Below are 26605 nucleotides of genomic sequence, written 5' to 3' on the forward strand. Positions count from 1 at the left end.
CATTTAAATATTTTTTTAAGAAAAAACAACGCTTTCTGTCAAGTAAGCAGTGTTAAGAGTCCTCCCCTTTCTGTCACAATTAAATAAAAATAAGATACTTTTATACTTTCAGAAAAATTTTTTTTCTCAAAGTCAGCATGCCGTTGTGGAAATCTCTCCTCTATATTTGTACTGTGGAATTTGCCAAACTCTTCCTGTTTGGGGTGTAAACAATGTTTGGCCAGATGGAACTTTTTGTGACTTTTATTTATAAAATATTACTAACTTTATTCTCATTCATGTGAATTGTGCTTTACATATGTGATGGATAGGAACATATGAAGCAATATGAGATGGATCATTGAGGTAGGATTGAAAGAATAAAAGTAAATTTAGTGATGGAAATATCCCATTTACACTATGTTTAAACACAGTACAGCTCTCGATGTTTACTGTAGAGTGGCCTCTCTCACCCTCTAAGGAAAATGCAATTACCACATAAAAGTAATGATATACGATTTTTGCACTGGCGTTTTTCAGAATCATGTAGTTTACAGTTTTCTTTCATAAATCTGCCTCCTAAAACCCACAGGCTTCTGGTGTTTAACTTGAGACACTGTGAAATAATGATTACATTGATGAATGTAATCTGGGTTTTTTTCCTATAATAGTGAGTAAACACTGTTGGAATAAAAGAACTTCCATTTAGGTTTATACTTTAGTTTCACAGCAGCTACTTTGCTTCTCAGAATACATGAAATTATGATGCTAGTTCATTTTTCCCCAATCCAATAAAAAAATAAACCTTCAAAAACTGTGATGTTGTATTAGTTATAAATACAAGATTGCTGTGATTTTCATATATATATATATATATATATATATATATATATATATATATATATATATATAAAAACATGTTGCAGGCAAGCTATCAGCAGTGAGCAGGCCAGAGTCCGGGTACGACGTGGACATGCTGCCACTCCATCTCCCAAACGTTCAGCATCTGTCTTCTCAGACATGTAAAAACTACCATTACAAAGTAGTAAACATGGCCAGCTTAACTTTTTTAATACATTTCTACCATCAAATTCAAGATGTGTAAATATTTTTTCATGACTTTTAAAACTTAAAAGATTTTTCAATGTTCAATCATAACAAAAATTATTAGTTTATTAGATTTTAAAATCATTGCTTTCTGGTTTTATGTTAATTTTACACAACATCCCGACACTTTTGGAACTGGGGTTTAAAAATGAAGCCAGAGCTGGGGTCACTTAGAGCTGATAACCAGTATCATAGTAATGTTCAGCCAGATCTTTGTTAAGGCACTGATACCCCTCTTCATAGTGCAGGCCTGGTTTTCTGACCAGACACCCCCCCCCCCCCCCCCACACACACACACACACACAATCAGAAAAAGTTTGGACATATGACTATGGCCTTTAAAGAACCATATATATTTTGAATAAATGATTGGTACTAATGCTGTTTGCTATTGACATCAGTGGACAGATTTACTGTTGGCATCATATGTAGAGCAGACAGCCACTGGGCATGACCTTATAGGTTTTAATTTTATAAAATTTAGGGAAAAAAAGAGGCTGTGTTACAATGCAGACAGAGCCTTTTCTGAGGACTTAGCGTCAAACTTCACTAAACTATGTACTCTTTTCATATCAGTATTTAACAGTACATCTAATCTAAGAGGGAAACATAAAATAGCTTTACTAAAAAAACAACAACATTGAAATCTTAAAGGAAAAGTGTGGCAAAGTGGGGACCAGCATGTGTTTCTGTCTCATGAAATGACTGTGTACACTACACACTGTTTGTAACATATCCTTAGCTTCTCTTTAAACTGTACATTATGTATATGTGGAAACTGTATCATAGTTCAAATGATATAATTTTGTAGTGGAGTGAAATAAATGGATACATTGCAGTAAATGTTTGTCTCTTGTTGAGTATTTGTGATATGGGCTTATTTAGAAAAGGTGCCAGTCTGAAAGCCTGGGCAGCCTTAATGAGAAGGCGCCATTGTTCAAGTTATCATGAATGAAATGATGAATGACTCCTTTGTAACTCTGAGGGGATTTTGTGAAGTCTGTTTCGACCAAATCACACCGAGGATTTTTTTTCTACTTGAAAAACACCCTTCTTTCTTCTGAAGATCCTCAAATAACCAGCAGCAGCTATTCTCCGAAACTCAAACAGCAACACGGGAAAGATCATGTTAGAAAGCACTGTAGCGGCTCGTACACATTTCAAAGGGAAGGTGGGGATTTATCACAGGGTCCATTAAAGTTCCCATCGAACGGAGGTGTGAGATGCATTTGAATAGTCTAGTTTGGTTTGAAAACTTCCAAACTGAATGAAATGACACAGAAGTATCTAACATGCTGCCATTTTGAAGGCTGTTCAGATTCCCTCCACAGAGGAACTCCAGTCGGTATCATTCTTTACATCTGAACCAAAAAAAAGAAAAAAATACTTCTGTCCCACAATTCCTTGTGGCTGCAACTTTCAAAGCAACAAGCATTCATCCAGCTATGGTGCAATTTGTATCCTTTTCTTACCTTTTTAAATTCCTTTGATAATTATAAAGATGCAAGCGGTTTTCTCGTCACTGGTTTATTTAAAAACGTCCATATTTTACTATAAAAACTGGAAACTATTTTTTTTTTTTTTTTTTTTTTTAAATAAAGGAAAACACAGACCATGTCAGGATAACATTCATTTTCTTAACCGCTGAGTCCAATTCAGCATCATGGAGACGCTGGAGCCTTTCCCAGCAATCATCAGGCAAAAGGCAGGGACACCCTGGACAGGTCAACAGTCCGGCACAAGGCCAACACAGGGGGACAGACAGCCACTGAAAGAATAATATTGTAGAATAATTGTAATCTCAGTGAAGCAGACCCAAAGTTTGGTTTCACTGCAGCGCGCTCGTCTCTTCTAAACTCCCAGTCTTTCCTTTTAACCCCAATATGCTCTCCAGGACAGGAATTTTTTTTTTTTTTTTTTTTAAATTGTTCTGTCATAGCCTTGTGTTTCAGTCTCAACGTGTGGACTAAAGAACAGGTGAAACCCAGCGTGGCTTCTCTGGTTTAGATTTAGATACTTCAATGACTGCCATCTTTAGGGTCCAGATCTCTTTAGTCCTGAAGCAGGGCCAAACTAAGACAATGTTTTGTTTAAATAAAATGCAGACAAACATTTGGTTTAGGCTATTAGGAAATGTTTGTGTGTTTGACCTACTGTACTAGCCTGTATCCCCAGGTCTTCATGGTACGGACCACAGGAGGTAAAACTATTTGGCTGAACTTAAATGAGACAGCGATGTATTTCTTTTTTCATCACATTTTCGTCCACACAGCAGGACGTCTGCAGGGACACATGACTCTGTTGACCTGTTTGTTTATTTTTAGAGCGTCAGACGAATGCCAGTGTCCATCATCGGGCTGCACGCCTGCCTGGTGGACGTTACTCTGCCAAGAATGACTCAGCAACAGCTCATAGTTTATGACCAGGCAGTAGTTTGTGTTTCACTTTGTGCTCACTCAGATGTTTTCTGTTTGTATTTATTTATTTTTACTTAATGAGATTTTTGTGTTTCTGTAAGATGTCAATCTGCCTCGTGAGGGCTTGAAATGTTAGACATAACCTATAATAGTAAAAAAAAAAAAAGCAAACAGGACAAAGGTTTTTTTTTTTCATCTGTTGCTCAAATCTGAGACAATATTCATAAAATTAGGTGAGAGTGACTTTAATGTAAACTTGATGTTTATGTTCAGGTTTTTGAAGGTGATTAAAGGTATGTGTGTGAGCATGGATTCGTTGTTGGAATAATGTTTTCTGTCAAATATAGGAAAAAATATAGTCAATGATAGAAATGTAATAGTTTAATTAATATAGTTTTATTGAGTTTTACTCGGGCATAGTGACAGATATCACATTTGGCGATACTGGAAATGCGTCCTCTGAGGTCCCAATACACCAAGAACTAGCATCAGAACCCTTATTCCTCATTTTCCTTTTGGTATTTAGTCAATTTCCTGAATGCAAGGCCAATGGTTAACATGTTGAACATGCTGCCTGTTCTCTACAGTGGCTAAGACACTTTTTCCGAAAAACTCTCTACATAAAAAACTATCCCTTTAGATCCTTGCATAGGAGAATATTCATATTTTACACATCACCATTAGAGTAAATAAAATTGGAGAAATGATTTCTCCTGCTGCCTCTTAAGTGGAAAATCTAACATTTCTGAACTGTATTAAAAGTAAAACTTGTAAGTAATGAGCCAGTTTGTGGATTAAAGTGTCTTGTTTTCTGGCATTTTGTATTCAATTTTCTATTGTGCTTTTACTGGACTATTACTTGTATGAATGGTGTTTGCTGAATTACTATCAGTAGCATGTTTTTTCATGGACAAAATTAACATCATTTAATTGGAATTTACACTGTAGCTACCTGTCAGGCATTTGTACATACATTAATCAGCAGACTAGCTTTTAAATCAGTGGTTCTAAATCTTTCTGAACCACGATCCCAACGTATGTTGGAGTTTGCCAACCGCATGTGATGACCGAGTGGTTTATAGAGTATATCCAACAGGCCATGCAGCCGTCGTCTCGATGCAAGGCTGGAGAACTGACAGAATATTCAGAAATAGGAAGGTTAAAGTGGGTTTTGGTGGATTCAAGTAATTTTTATTGTCTTTAATGGGAAAGTTACTGTTTACAATATCAGAACATCAAGCAATAAAACCTGCTTACACACATAAAACTTGTCCAAAAAAAACCAGGGAATAACTTCAGTAGTTTGAGAAGCGCTGCTGGGAACTGTAAAGTACATCCAGCCACAGGTTGGTTTAGGACTCGGCTAAACATGGACGCAAAGTAAAAGGACAATGTTTTCCAAGTTATTTCATTTTATTAGTTTTTCACCAATCAAAATGCATTTCATACATTTAAATGATACAGATTAAAATGGAAAGTTTATCAATATGCATTACAAAAATTAAGTGCAAATACAAGTACATAGAACTGTGACTTAGCAGGAGATATCAGACAGAAAAGGAATGCAAAGATTTTATCTACATTACCCTAAAACCCAGAATAATTTGTTTTACTCATATAATAATGTAATGTGTTTGATTTCAGATTCACCATTCAGACTCACTGAAAATTATTTTTATTATCTTTGTACACATACATGTGTCTGGATTAGTGTAACTTTATTTTTATCATGGCTCTTTAGTCTGTTCCAACTCAACAGATGATTGTTCGGGTCTGGGAACACCAGATTAACATCCAGACTGAGAAAAATCTCATTTAAACAAAATTTAAAAAACAACAAAATCCAAACAAAACTGAGGAAAAATTACTGGGTGACAAATATTAACTTGGCATTTTAATCACAGTCAATAATTTCACTATTTAAACAAATTGTGCAACGATTCTAGCCACGTTATTTTGGATGTAGGCGTCTTTTCACACCTGTTTTTATTCAAACACAGAGCTTTTTAAAGTGCAGTATCTTCACCTCTCATCATCTTCCTCAGTTGATGCTCAGACATTTGCTGTGAAACCTTGAATTATCAACACTTCCAAGAGTACAAAGAGATCAGGCACGTTCCAGTCCTCATCGTGTTGATGAGACCTGCAGAGTAAAATAATATAATGTTACTCAGCATTTTTTCTGTATAAGTTAAAGCAGAGAATGAATGCTATGCTTACCTGATGAAAATGTGGAGAGATTACACGTCTCTTTCTGCAGCAGAAAATAAAGAAAAAGTTAATTTGGGCAGTTTAAGCTGTAAAAAAAAAAAACATGTAAAGATAAAAACAAACGAAAAAGAAGATACTTCTAAACAACTAATGTCATACGGTAATTTTCCTAACCCTGTGTGTGCGATACTTGTGATTTTTCTTTCAGCTCTACCAACAGATAAGAGCACATTGGCTGACAGGAGCATCTTGACTAAAAGGTCATTTTGCAGAAAGCATTTAGGCAGTTGCTAAATATAGAAGGTAAGAATCGGGGAAAGCTTTTTGCAGCAAAAAACACAGTGGAACAATAAGTTGGTTTTTGATCTTATTTAGGAAAATATTTTCCTTATTACGGCTGCGATGGACTGGCGAGCTGTCCAGGGTGTACCCTGCCTTTCACCCAAAAGACTGCTGGGATAGACTCCAGCTTCCCCACGACCCTTAATCCGACTAAGTGGTTAGGATCATAAATGAATGAATGAATATTCCTCATAATATTCCTTATACATGTACACATATAGTGCAGAATGTTGTCATTTACACACAACTTTCTTATTTTCTCATTTCAGTGGGTGTAAATATTGGTATTTAAAACTGCATAATGACCAGATTCAGCCAGTATTTAACCCCACTGACTACTCCTCCGGTTATTAATGTCTGACTTTCCTCTGTGGCATAATTCTAGTGATGATGAGGAACATGGCAGATTACTAACGGGAAAGAAGTCTCCCCCCTCACTGCTGCACCTCTGCTATGGGAGCAGGTCTGAGCTGCAGTGGAAGACGTAGGAAGTGTGCTTCGAGTGCAATCACAGAAAAAGGGCACCTTCTCACAAGGATGTGTTGAGGTGTTTTCCATTTGTTCATGCTTTTAAAAGTGAAACACTTTAACACATAAACCAATATTTCTGTTATGGCTTTCCTTTTATTATCAGTATTCTCCTGATTCCTTCTCTAGGTTATCTCTAGTACGACCCTCTAACCAACTTTTGCAGTGTAAAATATACCATCTTAATGATATTACTTCCCAGTACTTCCCAGTGCTGGTATAGTAGTTCATGGAAAGCCACTCTAGAAGTCCCTAATCCCTGGGAAAGGTCAGAGGTCAAAATGCACCTTTAATGATCATTACCATTTTAAGGTAAATGTACTGCATACATACCCCACTCATACACTCTGGTCTTTCCCATGTGAGTAACTCTGCAAGTGTATGCGTCTCCTTGCGCTGGAGTGAATGGCACATGTTGCGTAAGGTGGTAATGCCAGTTCTCCTCAAAGGCCAGGTCAGTTTGCCTGGTACCAGTTATTGGATCTCCATTCTTGAGCAACTCAATTTTGATTTCTGGAGGGTGGAACTGACTGGCATGACAGATCAAGGTGTTTCCTTTCCCGTACTCGCCTGGTGTACGGCTGTACACCTGAACCTTTGGTGGAGCTAACAAAAAAGAAAGGAGAAAGAGAGATCTTTATAACATGTAGAAAAACAATTCAAAACTAATTAAAGTTGCATTTTTACTTTTACAGATTATGTATGAACTAAATTTAAGAACAAATATGAAACAATCAAATAGTAGAAAGTGTTTTGGGTTTTTTTTTCAAAAAGATCCTTAATATGACAGGATGCTAAGTAGCTAAGTAAAGTATTTCAAACCCACAGGTGGGCATCCATCTGATTTGGTTTGAGCTGGAAGGGTTGGGGTCTGGGGTTAGGATGGGTAAAGTAGTGGGGCTGTGATGTGCGTTGCTATTTTTCCCCCTCAAACCGTTTTGGCAGGTGTAGATTACGACCATCTTAGATAGATTTTACATCAGTCCCTCGCATCAGCCGCTAAACTACATGTAATGTAAAAATCAGCCTGTAATGCAGTTTATGTTTAGTTATTAAATTTAGACATATTTTCAGTGTTATATTTATCAGTTAACCGTCTCCAACGAAGATTCACCCAGACCTGGATAGCAACAGCATTTTCTGGGGATAATGGCATTTTCCCTCAATTTAAAACTTTATTATATAATATTTAGTAACTATGTCAACGGCATATAAACTAAAATCACATATTTGTGACAAAAGTTTAAACTCAAAGAAGATTTTATGTTACATTGTAATAGAACTGTAATAACTTATGGCCAAATGAAGAGAAAGAAAGAAAGCTCTGCTAAACTGCAACTACAATAATAAGGATACGAGCTTTTATAACAAGGTAAAGGTCTGATGACTATTTATTATGTTGTGAAAATTATCCTTACAATAGTTTACTCATTCCTTACCCTTTATTACATATATCATAAGGATATCAACCCAAAATGTCTTTAAAGGTTTTGTTAATAAATAAACTCATTCCAACTAAAAAAAAAAGAGCGTAACTAAAAGACGAACATGCGCCATTAGAGTGACGCACGTCCCAAACCCGATGCGCAGTTTAGATCAAAACTTACGGAAGCTCGCCAGATTTAAGGACTCGGACAGTAAGGTAGAGGTATTTATATTGGTATAATTTTTCAGTCAAGCCACTTGTTTCATTAAAAAATGTAAAAATAAATTGTTTTTTAAGATACGAGATGATGGGTGCCATTTAGGAACTTCCGGGTAGGAGCAGAGCTTTGGTAAAAATGTATCCTGGAACAAGACCTAGTACCACACACCAGTTTATTACCTTCTTTAGGCTCCACGGAGCCCACAGCAAACAGAAGAACAGCCACACAGAGTATCGTCTTCATTGTTTCACCTTCCAGACGGTCACTTAGAGAAGAAAATGTTTATTGTTCCTGCTAAACTGCGAGGTCGCTTCCCGGTGAAAAACGAAAGTAAAAATAGTCACGGAGAGTTTGTTGTTGTGCATACGTAAAATGAGGCGGTGCTTATAGCAACGAGCAAATCCAAAAACCTACTTACGCCGAACCTGCCCAGCAGAATGACGTTGCCCACGTCTTTTTCCGATTGCACGTAGTTTACGTAACATTTACTTACGTATGTTACGCACTCATACGTATGCAGCTGAGCAGTGCGCAGTGACCCGAGCAGACGTCTTCAGTGTGGTTTGTTTATCTCTCATCTGATCCAGCCCGCTGGTTTCTTGCTTGTTTTTAGCGTAACCTTGTCCCTGTTTTCCCGCTGACTGCGTGGCGTTTTAGGGAGCATGGCCGACGGTCCAGACGCGGATGTTGACGAGCCGCCCAGTATCAGCTTTCCTCCGCTCATCACTGTGTCTGATCTGCCCAGTGCCACTGCAGCAGGTAACCCAGTCTGTCTGGACGTGACTGCAGATAAACATCTGTCAGGGGGGAGATTGTGTGTGGGAAGCCCGCAGAACACATCCAGGCAGACTTCCATTATCTATATAACATCACTATGATAGTTAAGGCTCTATTTGTTTCATAAAGTACAGCCTATGGGCATTCCCATCTGTTGAAATACAATATTCTTTGTTATAATATATACAATATATGGTTATATCACTCTGAGTTATAATATATATTATATATGACAATATACCATACCATATTTATTTATAAAGCACTTTAAAAACAGCAAGTGAACAAAAACAGCTTAAAAAAAATAAAATAACAATAAAATGATAACGTAAGAGATACATGAAAAAGAACAGTTAAAAATAAAATGCAAGGACACAGATGACAACTCAGTCTTGCTAAAATGCAAAAGAATACGAATTTGTTGTTTTAAAAACAGCAAAGGAGTTAGCCTGTCTAACCTGCAGAAGGAGGCTGTTCCAGATTTTTGGAGCTATAAATAATATATTATTATATTATTCTTAGTTAAAATAAAACAAAATATACTTTTTAACTAGCTTGACCCAGGGGCCAGTGATGAGACCTCACCTACAGTCTTGTAAAAAAAAAAAAAAAAAAAGAAAAAGTCATTTATAAGGTTTTACATATAAATGAAAACAAACAGACAAAAAGGGCAATCTTTCCAGGAGCTCAATCTCAAACCCACTGACTTTAGTTAGCATGCTTATGTTAATTACAGGATCATTAGACAAACAGAATCACTTAATAACACCCTTCTAAAAGACAAACCCTAGTGGGGTGTTTGTAATAATGCTCAACACTATGTTGGGTAAAAACCAAACAGGATATCAGCACAAACACCTAATACCACCAATCAAGCATGGCAGTGGAAGTGTGATGTTTATTTTGGGTTGTTTTGCTTGATAGAAACAAAACAAACAAAACCTCTTTACAACAAATCCCACTTTTTTAAAACAACTGAATTATAAAATATATCATTTAAAACTGATAAAACTCATCATAGTATAAAGCAGTGGTTTCCAAACTTTTTCTGCAGGACCCCCTTTTTTTTTTCAACAACAATAATGTCGCTTGGTGGCACACGTCTCAGAAGGGTTAATCTATGTTTTTTTCTTTTTGGTTGTTATTATTATTGCTGTTTTGGTGGGTAAAAGGTCACCAACTATTATATGCTGGAAAGAACACTTTGTACAAAAATTAAATGCAAACATCTGATGAGTATCTGAATTCACTGACGGCCTCCTAAGTTTAAAGGTTAAAGTATACATTTACTGTCTGTTATGTGACAGTCTGAGTTATTTAACTCCACATACTGTATAAAGTCAGTATTTGTGTATAATTATGTTAAAGTACTGCTTCAGTGAGATTTCTGTCTGAAATTTCTGCATGAATAGAATTAGAGACATGATGAAGCTTTTTGTGAATTAAATCATCAAAGATTCATAGGTTATCTGTTCAGTCTGGTTAGTACGGCGCTCTAGCTGCGTTTAGAGGGAACCATGAAAACTACTTCAGACTCAGCGTGACTCAGTAGTCCATTAAACTTTACAGAACACCCATCAGGGCACCTTGCACCTAAATGTGAGGTATTTCTCAGTTGTTACAACTAAAAAGTGATTTAAGATGTTTAATCAACAAATGAAAGTCTGGATGAAGTTCTGGAAAGATGAATAGAGAATGGAGGATGGATGTGTGAATGGAAAAGATGAATGGACATGGTGGGGATTGATAAATCAAGGGAAGATGGAAGGTGATATGTGTGAGGATAAATGAGAAGAGGCTGGGTTAGAATGAACGAATGAGAGAGGCTGGGAGCATTAAGGCTGGGGATACATGGTGAGGGAATAGAAGGGAGGAAAGATGAATGGTTGATCATTTTCCCAAAGAGAGTTTTCCTCAGCCACCACAAAGAGTTTTCCTCTTTGTTCAACCCCCCCCCCCCATCAGGTAGAAACCTGAAGGAATGGCTCCAGGAGCAGTTCTGCGACAAACCTCTGGAGCAAGACGACATGCGGCTCCACAATGCGGCCTATGTCGGCGATCTGGACACCGTGAGGAACCTCCTGCAGGAGGAGGGCTTCAGACGGTGAGACAAACTGATAATAAGACTGCAAATAGTTCTTTAATGAAAATCCAAGAAGAATGAATGAATGAAGTGAGTGTGTGTCTGTTTTATGGTTTTCCATCCCAGCTGTAGGAGACAGGCACTATAAATGTTACTTAGTGGGACGAAAGTCTTCCTTTCTCCCGTTTGCTTCCAGGCGTATTAATGAAAAGTCGGTGTGGTGCTGCGGCTGCCTGCCATGCACCCCTCTGCGGATCGCCGCTACCGCCGGACACGCTGCTTGCGTGGCGTATCTGATCGCTCAGGGAGCCGACGTGGACCTAGTTGATGTTAAGGGCCAGACGGCTCTCTATGTAGCCGTGGTAAACGGGCATCTGGACTGTGTTCGGATCCTGCTTGAAGCCGGAGCCGATCCCAACGGGAGCCGCCACCACCGCAGCACCCCACTGTACCATGCTGCACGAGTTGGGAGGGTGGACATACTGCAGGAGCTCATCAGGTGAAGCTTTTATGCAATGTTGCACCTGTTGTTATTTGATTGACATGCAGATTCTTCAGTTGGAGGTCATGTAAATCTTTTACTCGACCCGGGCTTTGTTCTCTTCTAGGTTCAACGCTGACGTTGACATGGACCACCAGCTGGGCCCGCGGCTACTCCTCAGTGCTCGCACCCTGAACACTCTGGTGGTGTGTCCTCTCTACATCAGTGCTGCTTACCACCACCTGGAATGTTTCCGGCTGCTGCTCCAAGCCGGCGCACAGCCGGACTTCAACTACACGGGGCCCGTCTGCCACGAGGCCCTGACTCGAGGTCTGGCCTCCTGCCTGCTGGATGCAGTGCTGCGACATGGTTGTGAGGTGGCCTTCATTCACCTGCTGCTGGACCACGGGGCTAACCCTGCCCTGGTACCCTGGGATGAGTCTGAGCTGGAGGCTCCCAATCGGAGGAAAGTGGACCCGGAGGCACTGAGGGTCTTCCTGGAGGCAAGAAGTGAGTAAACATGATGAGTGGGGAAGAATTTGAGGGTACACGGACATGATGGAGGAGCATTATGTTCCTGTGGTAGTCTTGATGTTGTTTAGAGGGAAATCTGCAGGGATGATTACTGCTTTCAAAACTAGAATATTTATTTTAGTTGACAGTTGATAAAATGAACTATTTGTATTCTTATTTGTACCTTTAATAAAAGAACTACACTCACTGTCGACTTTATTAAGGTAGACCTTTGCTACTACCAGTTTGAACCCCCTTATATCCATCCTACCATCTTAATTCTTCATAGCATAGATTTAATCAGGCGTTGGAAACATTCCTCGTGGTGTTATGCTCTATATTTGACATCATAGCCTCACATAGATGCTGCAGATTTTTCTGTTGTACATCCATGATGTGAATCTCCTGTTCCACCACATCCCAATGGTGCCCAGTGGGATGGGGATCTGGTGACATGGTGCTTCATCCTGCTGGAAGTTTCCATCAGAAGATGCTACACTGTACTCATAAAGGGATGGACATGGTCAGCAGCGATACTCATGTTGGTATTAAAAGGCTGAAAGTACCAAGTAAATATTCCTCACACCGGCACGCCATCAGCCACAGCCTGAACTGTTGATACCAGACAGGACGGATTCATGTTTTCATTATTTCATTATTTTACCAAATTGTGGTCCTACCATCTGAATGTGGAGCTGAAATGGAGACTCGTCAGATCTGGCCACATTTTCCATCTTCTGTTCAGTTTTGGTGAGTCTGTGTGAGTCGTAGCCTCAGTTTTACTGTTCTTAGCTGACAGCAGCGGCACCCGGAGTGGTCTTCTGCTGCTGCAGACCATCTGCTTCATGGCTGGACGTGTGTGTTCAGAGATGGTGTTCTACATAGCTTGGTTGGAACCAGTAGTTTTTTTTAGATAACTTTACGTTTCCTTCACCGTTGTGCTGGGACGCTGGCTCAATGACAATAAAGTTCTATTTTATTCTTCCGTTACCAACCAGTCTGCCCATTCTGCTCTGACCTCTGGCAACAAGTCGTTAAAGTCCACTGTGTATTTTCTCTTTTAGGACAATTCTCTGTAAACCCTAGAGATGGTTGTGTGTAAAATACTCAGACCAACAACCTTGCCATGTTCAAAGTCCTTAAACCTGCTTTCTTCCTCACTCTGAAGCTCAGTTTGAACTTCAGCAAGTCATATTGGCTGACTAGCTGTTGTATCTAACATCATGAGCTGTAAGGGTTTTATTGAAATATGTTGTTTTCTTTATGTATTTTGTTTATAAAGGAAATGATTTTCTGCATTTCCACTGATAAACTTTATTATTTTTATAAAATGTTAACAGTTGTAAAAATTGATCGGAGCAACACATTAGCAGATAAACCAGCCTTCTCAGGATGGGAAAATCGAATCAAAAAATCAAATATTGGGATTTTTTTTTTTGCATCACAATTTTAAAATCGATTTTTTGTTTAAAATTTTTTTTTTTTCAAATAAATAAAAATAATCCATTCAAATTTTTTTTTTCATTTTTATTGTTTTTATTGACCTTTTTACTTCTACTTAGGCATTATAGCAGCAGGATGAAGGTCTGACTCCTGTGTTGTTTTTTCCTAATTGAAATCAAGAGAAATGGCGAGGAATAAAAAGTTTTTTACATTTGTATTTTGTTTTTATTCTACAAAAAACTAGCAATATTGAAAAATTGTGAAAATCGCCAATTAAATGGAATTGGCACCCAAAAAAATCGGAATTGGAATCGAATTAAATCGGGACAAAAGCATATCGTCACAGCCCTACAGCCTTCCTTTTAATTACACTTTTTAACAGTTGTAGTTTTCTAGACTCTCAGAATGGAAATATCTGCTGAGCACTTCCTCTGTGTGAAGATTTCTTTCACTGAAAAACAGCTGTTCTGATCACGTTATTTGACATAAACAGTGGAAACCAGTCTGTACCCTGTTGCCGTGGTTTTACCTTTAGCTTGATTCATTTGCTGCTGCTCAGTCGCCTTTTCTTCTTCTTTCTGTTTTCAGGACACCCTCGTAGGCTGACACACTCATGTCGCATCAGGATCCGCAAAGCAATGGGCAAAAACCGCCTAAACCACATTTCATCTTTACCACTACCAGAACCAATCAAGAACTTCCTGCTTCACCAAAACTGACTGCCAATCATATTCTATTTTTCTTCTAAGTGCTCATCCAACCTCATCCTTAAAAAAGCCTCAGTAAGTCCCAAAGAAAAGTCAATATTTGCTTATTATTTTCTATCATTGAGCTGTTTTCAGATGTGTTGAAGGTAGCAGTGCCACTACACAGATGACCAGAAACGTAGCCTTATCCATGTCTCCACTTGTGGAATTCGTACGTGTACCATAGTTAACGTCTGCCTTGTAATCTCCCAAACCACCAGGATGTGTCTGGTCCTATTTCAGGTAGCACTTTTTAGCTGAACAATCAGTGTGAATGTCATTTGGTTTGGTTCCAATGACTTCAACATGCCATATGATGAATATGTCATTCATGCATAGAGGATTGTTCAGACTCAGCTCCCCAGGTTGCTCTTATGGTTTATATAAACCTGAATATCAGGCTTTTTGGGCAAGCAAAATGCACCACAATCCAGTACCCTTAAGTTATACACTGTAGATTGGTTGAAGTTTGTTAATGATCTGACAGAAAGATGCTTCATCCAATATTCTGCAGATTATTCATTTGAAGTCTTTGCCCCACCAAAACGGTCCCATCTTGTGCATCAGCTTGGTTTTTGTTACATATAGAGAGATGATTTCACAGATCCAAACATGCCTCAGTGGTGTTAATCAGTGGTTTGTAAACTCCTGCTTTGAAGCCTGTAGTTTTCATCATTTTCTTCTTCTTTAGACTGGAAGTGACCACATTAGGAAAAGGAGGTCATGCATGAAACCTGACAGAATGAAAATACATATCTTTGTTGGAATCATATCTGTAATTATGGAATTAATTTTAATGCAACTAGTTGCGGATGCAAAAAGTTGAAGAAATAATTAGGAGACTTTCTATTTCAGGAGATTTTTTTAAAAGGGAATCTGTCAAATCAGAGTTCGGCAACTCTGGTCTTCGAGGGTTGCAGTCCTGCAAGTCTTCGGAGTTTCCCTGCTGCAACACACCTAACAAATCAGTGGACAATTAGCTAATATGTGCAGAGTTTGACTTCAAGCTCTGCAAAGTTTTGCTATTTAAGTCAAGTAGGTATCAGGTGCTTTGCAACAGGAAAAGTCCCAACACTTGCAGGACTGGGGGCCTTTAGGACCAGAGCTAACCCATGTGTTAAAGGTTTGTTGTAGATGATACTACTAGTGGCTTTGAGTGGTATTGCACTTTCAGACACTGGAGGCAATTTATGGGGGTTCACACTCCCTGTCCCTCTCTCGTAACACCAATGTGCTGCAAAAGTAGTCAGGAAGACATACTTATTTCAGGATCTGGTTCAGGGTTGGAATGATGAACTTCCATTGGCTGATCTTTGCTATTTGTGTCCGTAAATGTCTCTGCATCATACACTGAATCTTTAAGTCTAAACCCATTTGTTCTGCAAGGAGCAAAAATTTATATTTAAAAGCAATTTAAGGCCATAAATCCTGACTGACTTACTGGTAGCAGGAGAAATGTTTACATATTTCACATAATTACTAATGTATATGTCTGCACATAAAGGAAACTTTGTCGGAACATAGGATTGTATGAGGAAAAATAAATAATCTTATGGATCTCTTTTCTGTAACACTGATAATCTTTTAAATAGTGACTGAAATGTTTTTTTGATGAGCAGGATAAGTTTGTATTTATTAACTAGAAAACTGCCTTCTCTGTGGGTCTGTTGCGCAGCTGTTATGTCTCCAAACCAAGTGTTTGTAATGTCAGCATGTTGACATGTCGGTGTGTTTTTGCTGTATTTATGAAATGTTTATTTGCATAAAGTAAACATAATCACACTTTTGTAGCTTCTCATTCTGTGTGCTGTATTATTAAATGACAAAGGGATCATTATTATTTTCTTTCTTTACTTTCCTCTTTTAAATCTGTTACAGTGTAAAATGTCTGGATTAACAATTTCAGAAATCCAGTGAGGCAACATCACTCCTCTGCTGTCAAGACATCATTGTTCGCAGATGTGGGATTTTGATCCAGTGAACCACACTATTAGGGTTCCCTTGTGGGAAATTCTCACTTTATATTATGTGTTATTATAATTCCCCTTTTAAAGCTTGTTCTTGGAATATTTCAGTGATTAAACAACCGCGATTGTCATTGGAGCTTGAAACGAGCTGTTCACAGTGACAGAGCTGGAAGTCATTTCCACTGATGGAACATCTACATAAAATAACACTAGAAAAGATTTTATTATTATGTAAATAAGTTGTAAGAACAATCAAGATGGGAATAAATTGTTAGAAATTTTATATGAAGAGAAAGGAGCAATCTAATGTGACCTAATCAACGACACATTTCAGCAGCACTCCAAACCACTCGTTAAAAAAGATGGATTAATGTGGTCTATGGATTCAAAATGAACGACTTATTGGTTGCACAGCTGACTGGATATACTGGTTTACTTTGTGTATGTCTTTTCTAGATTCATAGTTGATGAGAAAATCACTTGTAAAAGAGTTAAAGCTCACTGCTGACTTGTTAAAGGAAAGCCCAACCTGGGTCACATTAAGTTAAATATGGCATTTTGCTTTGATTATTTCCAGATTTGGTCAGAAAAGACTGATTTTACTTTCCTATAAGAACATTGAAATGAAATGAAATGAAATGAAAAAATACTTTATTAATGCCCAAAGGGAAATTTTCCCAATATTGAAATGTAAATATGGATAATCATTTATGACCAAACCATTTTGGAGCAGTACTCTTCAGCTGGAATATAAATGGGACAAGTTGCACTTCTTAGGGCTAAACATGTCTGGAAATCATGTATACTGTTATATATGTGTGTGTGGGTTTAGCACATGACAGGCTGGGTAATAGTCTGTTGGCTGCTTAATGAAAACTAAAACATTGAACTAAAATTCATTCATTTTCCAAACTGCATAGTCCAATTAAGGGTTTGCGGAGAAGCGTGAGCCTATCCTTGGGCGAGAGGCAGGGTACACCCTAAACAAGTCATCAGTCCATTGCAGGACTGGTGAACAAATTTATCAGGCAAGATGACAGTTCTGTAGTTTTAGCTTCTCTTAAATCCAGAACAGAATTTAAAATTCTGCACTCACATATAAAGCTCAAAGACTAAGCTTTTACTAATCTTAAAGATGTTATTGGTCCATATTTTCCCAGTAGAGCACTTTTCTCCTGGACTGTAGGTTTGCTTGGTTCCTTAAATTTCTAAAAGTAGAACAAGAAGCAGAACCATTTCTCTCTGTGGAACCAGCTCCCAGTTTGGGTTCAGCGAGTTAGAAAAAAATTCACTCCCCCGACAGTTGTCATGAAGGTAAACCTGACCAATAAACCGAAAATGGATTTTTGAACCAGGCTGTAAACATGTTTATTTCTGCTGTGAAGTTGGTCTTTTTAACATGGGAGTCTATGGGGATTTGCTCTGTTTTGCAGCCCCTAGTGGATGAAGGGGGAACTGCAGTTTTATGCACTTCAACACACATTCAAGTGTGTCCACATTCAATGTTATTAGCTTTATTCACCAACTCACTTCTGAGAATATTGGGCCCAAACTGGACCTATTTTGCACTGATCTTTTGACAGTTTTTATTCATTCATCCATTAATTTTCCAAACTCTTAGTCTGATTAACAGTTGTGGGGAAGTTGAAGTCTATCCCAGTAATCATTGGGCGAGAGGCAGGGTACATCCTGGACAGGTCACCAGTTCATCACAGGGCCTGACAGATTTTACTCAATTAATATTGTCTACATAATACAAAGAGGTTTTTTTTTAATATTTGACTTTGTTTTGTTTTGGGATTTTTATTTTTTTTTTTTTAGAAAAGAAAACTATTAATATGTTAAATTAAATACTGGTGTATTCAGGCCACTTTGGACCAAGTGTTTACTTTGTAAGTTGTGCGCTGAGCTGCATCTCTACCAAGAGGAAAATATATATTTTTTGTAGTTAAACTATGAATGAACATTCACAGCATGATCAGACTAAACTCAGTAACAGATTTTCCCCCAAACTGCCAAAGCCCAAAACATGTTTCTTGTCTTCAGTTTGTCTTATTAAAGTGTTTGTGCAAAACTGTAGAGAAAGTGAGGGCAGTGAATCTTCTTATGTGGAAAAGTTTTCAAATCTTTGCAAATGCCACAGATTCAGACTATATGAAGAGGGAGAGTCACGCTGCATGCACACTTTCAGATGCTTTTTTTTTTTTTTTTTTTTAACACTAATCCACTATCCTCTGCTCCCTGTTCAGGCAATGTCTTTACTTTGGTTTGTTTATTCTCAGCAAAATGAAGCTAACATGTACTGAAAACAATATTTCTTAATTACTTTCACTTTTGTTAATAATTTAGTAAGTAATTTTAGTACCAAATGTTCCCACCCTGCAATGGGCTGGCAACCTGCCCGGGGTCTGTCCAGCTTCTGCCTGCTGGGATAGGCTCCAGCTTCCCCACAACCCTGAGTTGGAATAAGTGGAATAGAAAATGAATGAATGGATGACCGGTAACAATATTTAGGTATTTAAAGACATATTTAAATATTTTACAGCTAGTTTTAACTTTTACTTATTTTGCTTAATGTGAACTTGACTTCACCATGCATGAAAAATATTTTGTCTAAACATGGAGAATTTTACTGATTACATTGTAGAGCGATGTCATGAGCCTCTCCCCTATATCCTGTATGGTCCTCTTTATGGGGAACTTCCCAGTCAAAGGTCACATGCACCAAGTCCTTCTTGCATTATGTGTAAAGAATGATACAATTAGGAATGTATCGTAGTGCATCAAGACTACATAAATTTATGCTGTCCCAAATTTGTTGGTGGTGTATTTTAATCCACCCGAATAATCTATTTTTTCATGCATCAATTTTTTTCATCAGTTCCAGTTGATGTTTATCATAAAATGTCGCATCAATAATTTGCTGAATTACCTCAGATTTTAGCTACAGATGAATTGTGATGAATAATAACATCAATCTATGTTGAATTTATTGTGCAGAAAGTGTTAATTGTCCACTGCAATAAGATAGCAAACACAGTAACAGCTTTGCCTGGAAGACACTGATATGTTGTGTTTCACAACAAACAGAACACCAGCCTAACATGTTAGTTTTTCTGTTGTCCTATAAATGTAACCGGAGATATCCCCGTGAGAAAAGAAATCTAAATCTAATCCAAGCATGAGAGCATCCTCGATGGGGACACTGGGTAAAGTTGCAAAGCTGATAACTGGGTCAGGATGTCATGATGGTTAAGAAAACGACCTTTTTGGCAAAAACATAACCAACCCAGTGGAAAATGCATAGCCTGGGAACCCTGAAAGGAAGCAGCAGGAAGCACAGCAGCACGGGGGGGCGAGGGCTCTCAGTTCCCAAAAGTTCTGGCAAAGTCTTGGAAGTGAGTATTTATTTTGTTCAAAAGTGTTTTCCATGCTTTGAAAACAAAAAGACAGCAGTAAAGAATTTTAATAGGTTGTTAAACCCTCCACTTAATATTTTTCATCAACATTACCGTCACTTAATAAAAAGCTAAAACCATGAAATAAAACTAGACTCTAAATATGTCTGAGATGGGTGATTTAAATGTGTGTGCGTCTCTGAGCACAAATCTTACACCACGTCTCTAGATGGCACTGTTTTCCTTTCAAGCATGGCAGACGTTGCATCTCCTTTCCTCACATTTCTCGTTTCTTCTTATCTCTTCGCCTGTCTCTCTCTCAGCCGCTTTCTTTCTTTTACCGGGTCCTATCTTTCTTTCCATCCCTCCCCATCTGTTATGCTCCCCTAATCGTGCTTTTAACTGAGTTTGCTGCAGAGGATTCAGCTGCAAACCTCAGCATGTGTCCTCAAGAGCCTCATCCTTTCAGATCTCATTAAAGCAAGTCTTTCATTAGCAGAACACACACACAGATGCAGAATGAGTGAAGACGAGGCCGGACAGTTTGGTAAACCACCATTTTCCTGTGAAGCCTTTCCATTGTGAGACCCTACTCTTTCAAGTTGAACTGATTTTATGTCAGCTTATTTAGGGGGGAGGGGACGTCCTGCTGAGCTCCTCGTGGATAGATCCGTTTGTGTTATTTAAGAGGTTTCATATAAAGTGATTGAACTTTAAAGTGTGATATCACTTACATACTTGTGCAACCACACAATCAACTCTGTTTTGAAGGCTAAATGTCAGGAGAATTTATTAGTTACTGCTTTTAAAAACATCCAATTCAGACCAGAATTAATAGTATAGGAATACTTGAGTGACTTCTTTAGTCATGTTGAGGCAATAAATGAGTAAAAAGAGCTGGAAAAGGCTTTATTTCCTGAGAAAATCACCAGAAGCCTGGAAAACGGAATGATATTGTTCATTCCTAACTTTATTTGTACCACAAACTGCAATCAAAATCTCAACAACCTCCGCTAATATCACCGCAGAGTTCTGCTTCAAATAGGCGGCAGCATGTTAAATACAGCGAGGCTCGCTTCATGAGCCGACCGCAGCTTTGAGATATGCTGTTTTCATGGATTTGAAGTTTCCATATAAAATCTGCTAGTGTGTGTGTGTTGTGATTGGATTAGCATTAACATATTATAAGATAAGAAGCAAGTATTCATATTAGATCAAAAACTCATCTTTAACTTGTGAAGTGGTCCCACTGAGACCACTTTGTGTCCACCTCCCAATCAAGAGGCCCTCTCCCTTGCACTTGCACTGATGGGTAGCCTGTTAGCATTTGGTAATTGCCATGCGCTTTAATGTGAGTGATCTCATTCCTCAGGCAGTCCGGAACTCTTAGGTTCTTTCAATGACCACATCACTTTGTGTTTACGGCTGCCTCACACACACACACATCTGCCTCTAAGCCAGTGCAGCACAAGCCTCATCCATTTCAGGCCTTTTTTTTTTTTTGTTTTTTTTTTTTGTTGCCACACAGCAAGAGAATGAAAAACCTAAAACAGTTTAGCATGACTCAGAGATGACGTGAAGCTGAGTTTGTCATTTGCAGGAAAAGAAGGCCTTTCCGTTTCGGCTCATGCCTGATCAGTGGGACTGGAAAGCCTGGGTGTGGATAACTGAGCCTAAACATATTGATCACTTTTTATTTTTGTCTTGTACTGTAACTCAGCATATGTGGGCTGCATAGGAAGCACATTTCCTCTGGTAGAGATCTATAAACTACTCAGTCAGTGCTCAAGCACAACACAAACAGGGAATGCCTTCAGTTTTACTGATATAATTAAGAAGTATATGGCTAGAAATACTGAAAGAATCTTTACCAATAAAAGGGTGTTTAAATTAAAAACCTCAGAGAGGCTTAATGAGTCTTAATTTGACGGGGTTCCAGAGGAGCCGGTAGTTGTGAAATGTGGCAAGGCCAGGAAGGATGTGAACTGATTGCTTCTGTAATTACTGTCACAGTCTTTAACTTGGGTCTTTTACTTAATTAGTTCCCTTTCATTAGAGCGCTGTTTGGTTATTGCGTGTGTATTACAGCCTGACTTGTAGAGTCTGTCTTTCAGGATCAGTTTTAGTGCAGAAACTGCAGAAAAAAGTCTTATATAAAGTGCTGTCTATGTAAAGTTTTAATGGTGTTTTGTACAGAGAAGGATGTATTGAATGAAACTGATATCATACATATTCGCTCATTAGCAAGGAAGATGCAGATGAGGATTATGGGCCTGAGGTGGATAATGCCATTATGACTAACTGTGTCTGCTTTTGCTGCTGTGCTAAAATACTTCATTTTAGGTGAGAAACAAGTATCAAAAGCTCATCCCATAAACTATTTTCCCTACTGTTGGTATGGTACTGAGACATATAGGAATTAGTAGATGGTAAGTGGTTCCTTATAAACAGCAACAAGTGTTTGTTTTCTGCTTGGTTATGACATCCATAAAACAACCGAATGGTTCTGTTGCTCATACCCAAATGATTATCCCGACTCGTGGTGGGAGATACTGAGACATCGCACGCAAAGGACAATAGCTCCTTCTCAAATAAATTTAATATAAATGCTTAGATAGCGAAGCAAATAACTTTGAAGTGTTTCTCTTCATTTACAACCACGTCCTTCAAACATAGCGGGGTCAACCCCCTGATGGTGGTTAGCACTACTGTGCATCCTGGATGGGATAACATAAAAGAAACAATCACTTAATTTCCATTTACATTGAACCATTGTCCCCACTGTTGGTAGGAAGTACTGAGACATTTCACATATATAAGTTGACTGCCCCCCCCCCATACTAGCTGTGCATTTAAACACAGCTAGTATGAGTACTTAGACGATGAAGCCAATATCACTGATATTTTTTCTTTTTTAGACACCAAGTCCTCTTAACAAGGTTAAGGTTGTTGATAATGATTTGCACTTCACCTTTAATCATGGAACAAAAGTTCAAGATAAAACCCAACAACTTTTCATTCAGTTCTTAGTTATTGTATGACGTAAATTCATTTAAATATTAGTTATACTTGGTTTTCACTGTTTTTAAGAGAGCCACATAGTTTTCTTTCCATGTCTTGATGTGACTTGTTATCCAGCAGAATATATCTTGGAACAGCCACATTTTGTGATGTACTTGAGAAATAAAACAATGTATTTTTCTTCAAACCAAGACTGACGTATGGACCACGGCAACAGCAAATATGCTACTGCAGAAACAAATGTCATGGTAAATCTGTAACATGACAACATTTTACTGAAAGACCTTTGTCACTTCTTTGGTGGGTTTAACATCCTTGATGGGCTTGTATTGGTTAGTTAGGGGCCTCTATGTCTCTTAGCACTATGTTCTGACCTCATGTGTTGATGGCAAAGAGATATTAATCTGAAATTTTGGAGCCTTCTTTCCCCATCAGTATCCCAAGCTTGAGAAACTGCATTTCAACTTTTCTTTCTTTTACAGCTATGTTTCATTTTACACATTACATCAGAAGCGAGCAACTGGATACCAACATACTGGCCGTTTTTCACCATGCTGATTCAGCAAAAAACCCAAGAGGACATAACTGGACGAAGCAAGGGAAAAAAGAGAGAAAGTAACTAAGCAAAAGATAAGTAATCATCTGACTTTTACTGGCTGTGGAAAGCTCAAAGAAGAGACAGGATGCAAAATGGATGCTTAATAAGCAGTTATTAGGGATAAGAAGCCTCAATGAGAAAATATACCAATCTTCAGTAGTGTTTCTTAAACGAATGCTAGTATAACACTACACAGTTACTCTGACATCCACTGGAGCAGGGACCACCAACACCAGATATCTTGGACCAATGTCTTGCAGTTTTTAGATATTTTCATGCTATAACACACTTGGATCAAATGATTGGCTTTAAGATTTAAGAGGCTTGTGTAGGACTTGGTAACACGCTACTGGAGATTTATTCCATTTGAATTAGGTATATTGCAGGAAGAAATGTCTGAAACCTGCAGGACACTTGCCCAAGCGGTTCTCTTCTTATGGTTTTTAGCATAATTATAAGACGGCAGGCTACATGGACAAACGACTGTCACTTTGGAAGGAAGTAATTTTCCAAGCAACTGCTTTATATTTATGTTCATGCCTTGGAGGAGGGAAGAATATGATTATTAAGATGAAATAGTTTTATAAAGGTTAAATATCATTTGGATGATTTGAGTTTGGGCTTCCTTTTCTTATTTTCTAGATAGATTAAATAATTTCTGACAAACAGCTCCTGACAGTATCCATCCACTTTGACCTGTCAAGGATATAAAAACAGGATCTTTCATGCTAAACAGAAAGTCTAAGATCAAGTCTGTGTTTTGTTCATCCCAGCTGACATTGTGGTGGGTATCTGAACTGGAGAGTCTGGGGATCAGTAAATGGCCACATGACAATGTCCATTACACCAAACTACCCATGTTTAATTGCTTCCCCAGAGCTGAACTACTCATGGGAAGGATTTTCCACCACTGAGAAGATCTCATGGCTGGAAATAGGAGGGGTTGTCCTGGATGAGGAACAAAGCAGTTGAGCTGTCATGGCCATGAGGGTTTGGAGGGACTGTGGTCGAGGAAGGGCATGGGTGGGTTGTGAGGTCCCCCTCCTCCTCCTGTTCTTCCTCCTCCTTTCTGTCCCCCCTCACAGAATAAACCAGCAAGCATTCGGCATCTTCCCAAACCACTGGCTGACAACAACATGGGCAAGAAGAAACCCCGCTCGAACTGAAGAGCAGAGAAGAGGAAAAAAGTCATTTGGTGGCCACCACTGTGGGAATGTTGTAAACTGTGCTTTCCTGAGGCCTTGGGAATCCCACACCAGAGCTTGAACCTGCGGGCATGGAAAACTGAGGCCTACTTCCCCAAGAGGGGAGATGTCAGAAAACATCACTTGATCACTTGGAATATGTGATGCACGCTCTCTGTTGTGGAATCAAGTGGCAGACTGACAGGACAGAAATGTGATTTCATGTTACTACACTGAAGGCTGAAGGTTTGATGAGGAATACTAAGTAAAATAAATTCATACAATTTTATGTGGCACTTTTTAAGAGTACATGTCACAAAATAATAAAAACGGCATCACAACTTAAAAACAAAATTAAGAATTGAGTAAATAAAATATATACATCAAAATGTAAAATGATAAAAATCACAAAGACTTTAGAAATAGGTCTTCTAGACAAACTAGAGAATTTTTGCAGTTTTCCCTATTGATGGCTAATTCAGCCCCCATCATACATCCTACCTGCACTCTATTAGCTCTCTCCAGCCAGTAAAAGACAGTCTTAGTGTGACTCCTGTCTTATCTTTTGCTCTAGAACTTTTCTCTTTCTCTGATGATGTCTTATCACGTTCTTCTTCTGTATCAGACACAATGCACATCCAGTATGATTGGAAACTCAGCTGCAATGTGTTGAAAGGTGCATAGAGTTGTTTCTCAGCCATCGGAAGCTGCAAGGCAACAACGGCTTCAGAGATGCATAAAATAGATGTCAAATAAGTCAGTTTTCAGGTATGAAAGTTACCTAATGCATAAGCTGCAGTTTCAAAATTTTCCTTCGCTCTGAATCTCGATAAAAGGACAACCAGCAAACCCTGATTAGATTATCTCATAGTTCTGCTGCTGTGGGAAGGCCACAGCAGAGCTTGATGTAAATAGGAGACTGACCATGCAAAGCTAAATAAAAACTGATATTTTAAACTGAACTCTAAACACGATGGGGAGCCAGTTTAGGGAAACGAAAACTGGAGCGATGAAAGAGCTTCTGCATGTCTCAGACAGCAGCAAAGACAGATAAGCAGTTTAGAGATAAACGTCTTAAACCTGAGAAAAAAAAAATATTCAGCCCTAAATGTTTAGTAAAAAGTTAACAGAAACTAAACTGAAAAGTTTTTGGTTAAAGTTTGCAGATCTCTTGGTTGGAAAATAATATATTCTTTTGTCCTATTACAGAGTTGTCCAAAGTTAATCCTTGAAGGCTGTTCTGCAGGTTTTGGATGTGTCTCTGTTCCAACACACCCAGCTTCTGTTAAATGGATCCAACAGAAAATGAAGTTCTGCACAATGTCTGATTCATTTGAGTCAGGCGCTTTGAAGGAGGGATACATGGACCTGTGGCCCTTGAGGGCCAGAACTGGACAACCATGTCCTATAAAAATTTGTTTGACTATATTTCCATATAAAAGGCATTTACAGAATGGCTTGTATATAGAAAAGGCCTCAGAGCAAAATTGGAGAAGTTTGCTTAGAGATGAACTCAACCTCACTAGACAACCTGTGCACACCTGCAGAACACAATGGTGTCACAATCCATGGGTAGAAACTGTGAGATGACATTAGGGATGAGCATTTTTGCAACTCTTACCATTCTTTTTGTTGCGCATTCACAAGTTTAGAGTAAAACATTCTGAGCAAGCAGAAGGAAGAAAAGCAAAATGAATGTGATGGACGGATCCTCAGTTTTTACATTACATCACATTCAGATCGTGTTCTTTACTACTTGAAAATAACACGATCTGGTAGTAAATAACACAATCTGAACGTGATGTGTTCGGTTTCCTTCAGCACTGTGGACAGCAGCATTGTTTCATTCAGCGACCACCTGATCCATTTCTTTTTGTCCCTGTTTCTAAGTGAACAAGCTGCAGACAGTAGAAGCAGAAGTTTTGTTGACAGTAATCACACTGAACACGTTACGTCCACTAATTTATATGCATGTGCAGGTGTCTTTCACATGCCTGAAAATAAAGCTCCCCTAAAAGCTCCAAAGTTATTCAAGCTGTGGTTAATATATTTCCTTTTATATGTCGGGCTTGGGAAGCAGTGATCGATTAACCCTTTAAGGTAGAAGGGAGCTCCTCACAGGATCTCCATGACTTTTATTAATCCTAAAAGATTTAAATTTAGG

General features: G+C 38.4%; 2 protein-coding genes across 2 annotated transcripts; one reads left to right on the forward strand and one right to left on the reverse strand.

The window, feature by feature from the left end:
• Positions 1–4810: 4810 nt before the first annotated feature.
• LOC306766767 (beta-2-microglobulin-like) lies at positions 4811–8581 on the reverse strand. Its single transcript, XM_079254596.1, has 4 exons — positions 8410–8581; positions 6918–7190; positions 5724–5757; positions 4811–5646 (listed from the first exon to the last, which is right to left on the reverse strand). The coding sequence occupies exons 1-3, from the start codon at positions 8471–8473 to the stop codon at positions 5744–5746; spliced, it is 351 nt and encodes a 116-aa protein (XP_079110722.1). The 5' UTR covers positions 8474–8581; the 3' UTR covers positions 4811–5646; positions 5724–5743.
• Positions 8582–8739: 158 nt separating this feature from the next.
• On the forward strand, positions 8740–16049 carry asb1 (ankyrin repeat and SOCS box containing 1). The gene is made up of 6 exons (XM_079254464.1): positions 8740–8791; positions 8888–8989; positions 10973–11111; positions 11287–11589; positions 11699–12081; positions 14116–16049. The coding sequence occupies exons 2-6, from the start codon at positions 8893–8895 to the stop codon at positions 14244–14246; spliced, it is 1053 nt and encodes a 350-aa protein (XP_079110590.1). The 5' UTR covers positions 8740–8791; positions 8888–8892; the 3' UTR covers positions 14247–16049.
• The last annotated feature ends 10556 nt before the right edge of the window (positions 16050–26605 follow it).

Source organism: Telmatherina bonti (genome assembly GCF_933228915.1).
Source record: "Telmatherina bonti genome assembly, chromosome: 15".
Taxonomy (NCBI): domain Eukaryota; kingdom Metazoa; phylum Chordata; class Actinopteri; order Atheriniformes; family Telmatherinidae; genus Telmatherina; species Telmatherina bonti.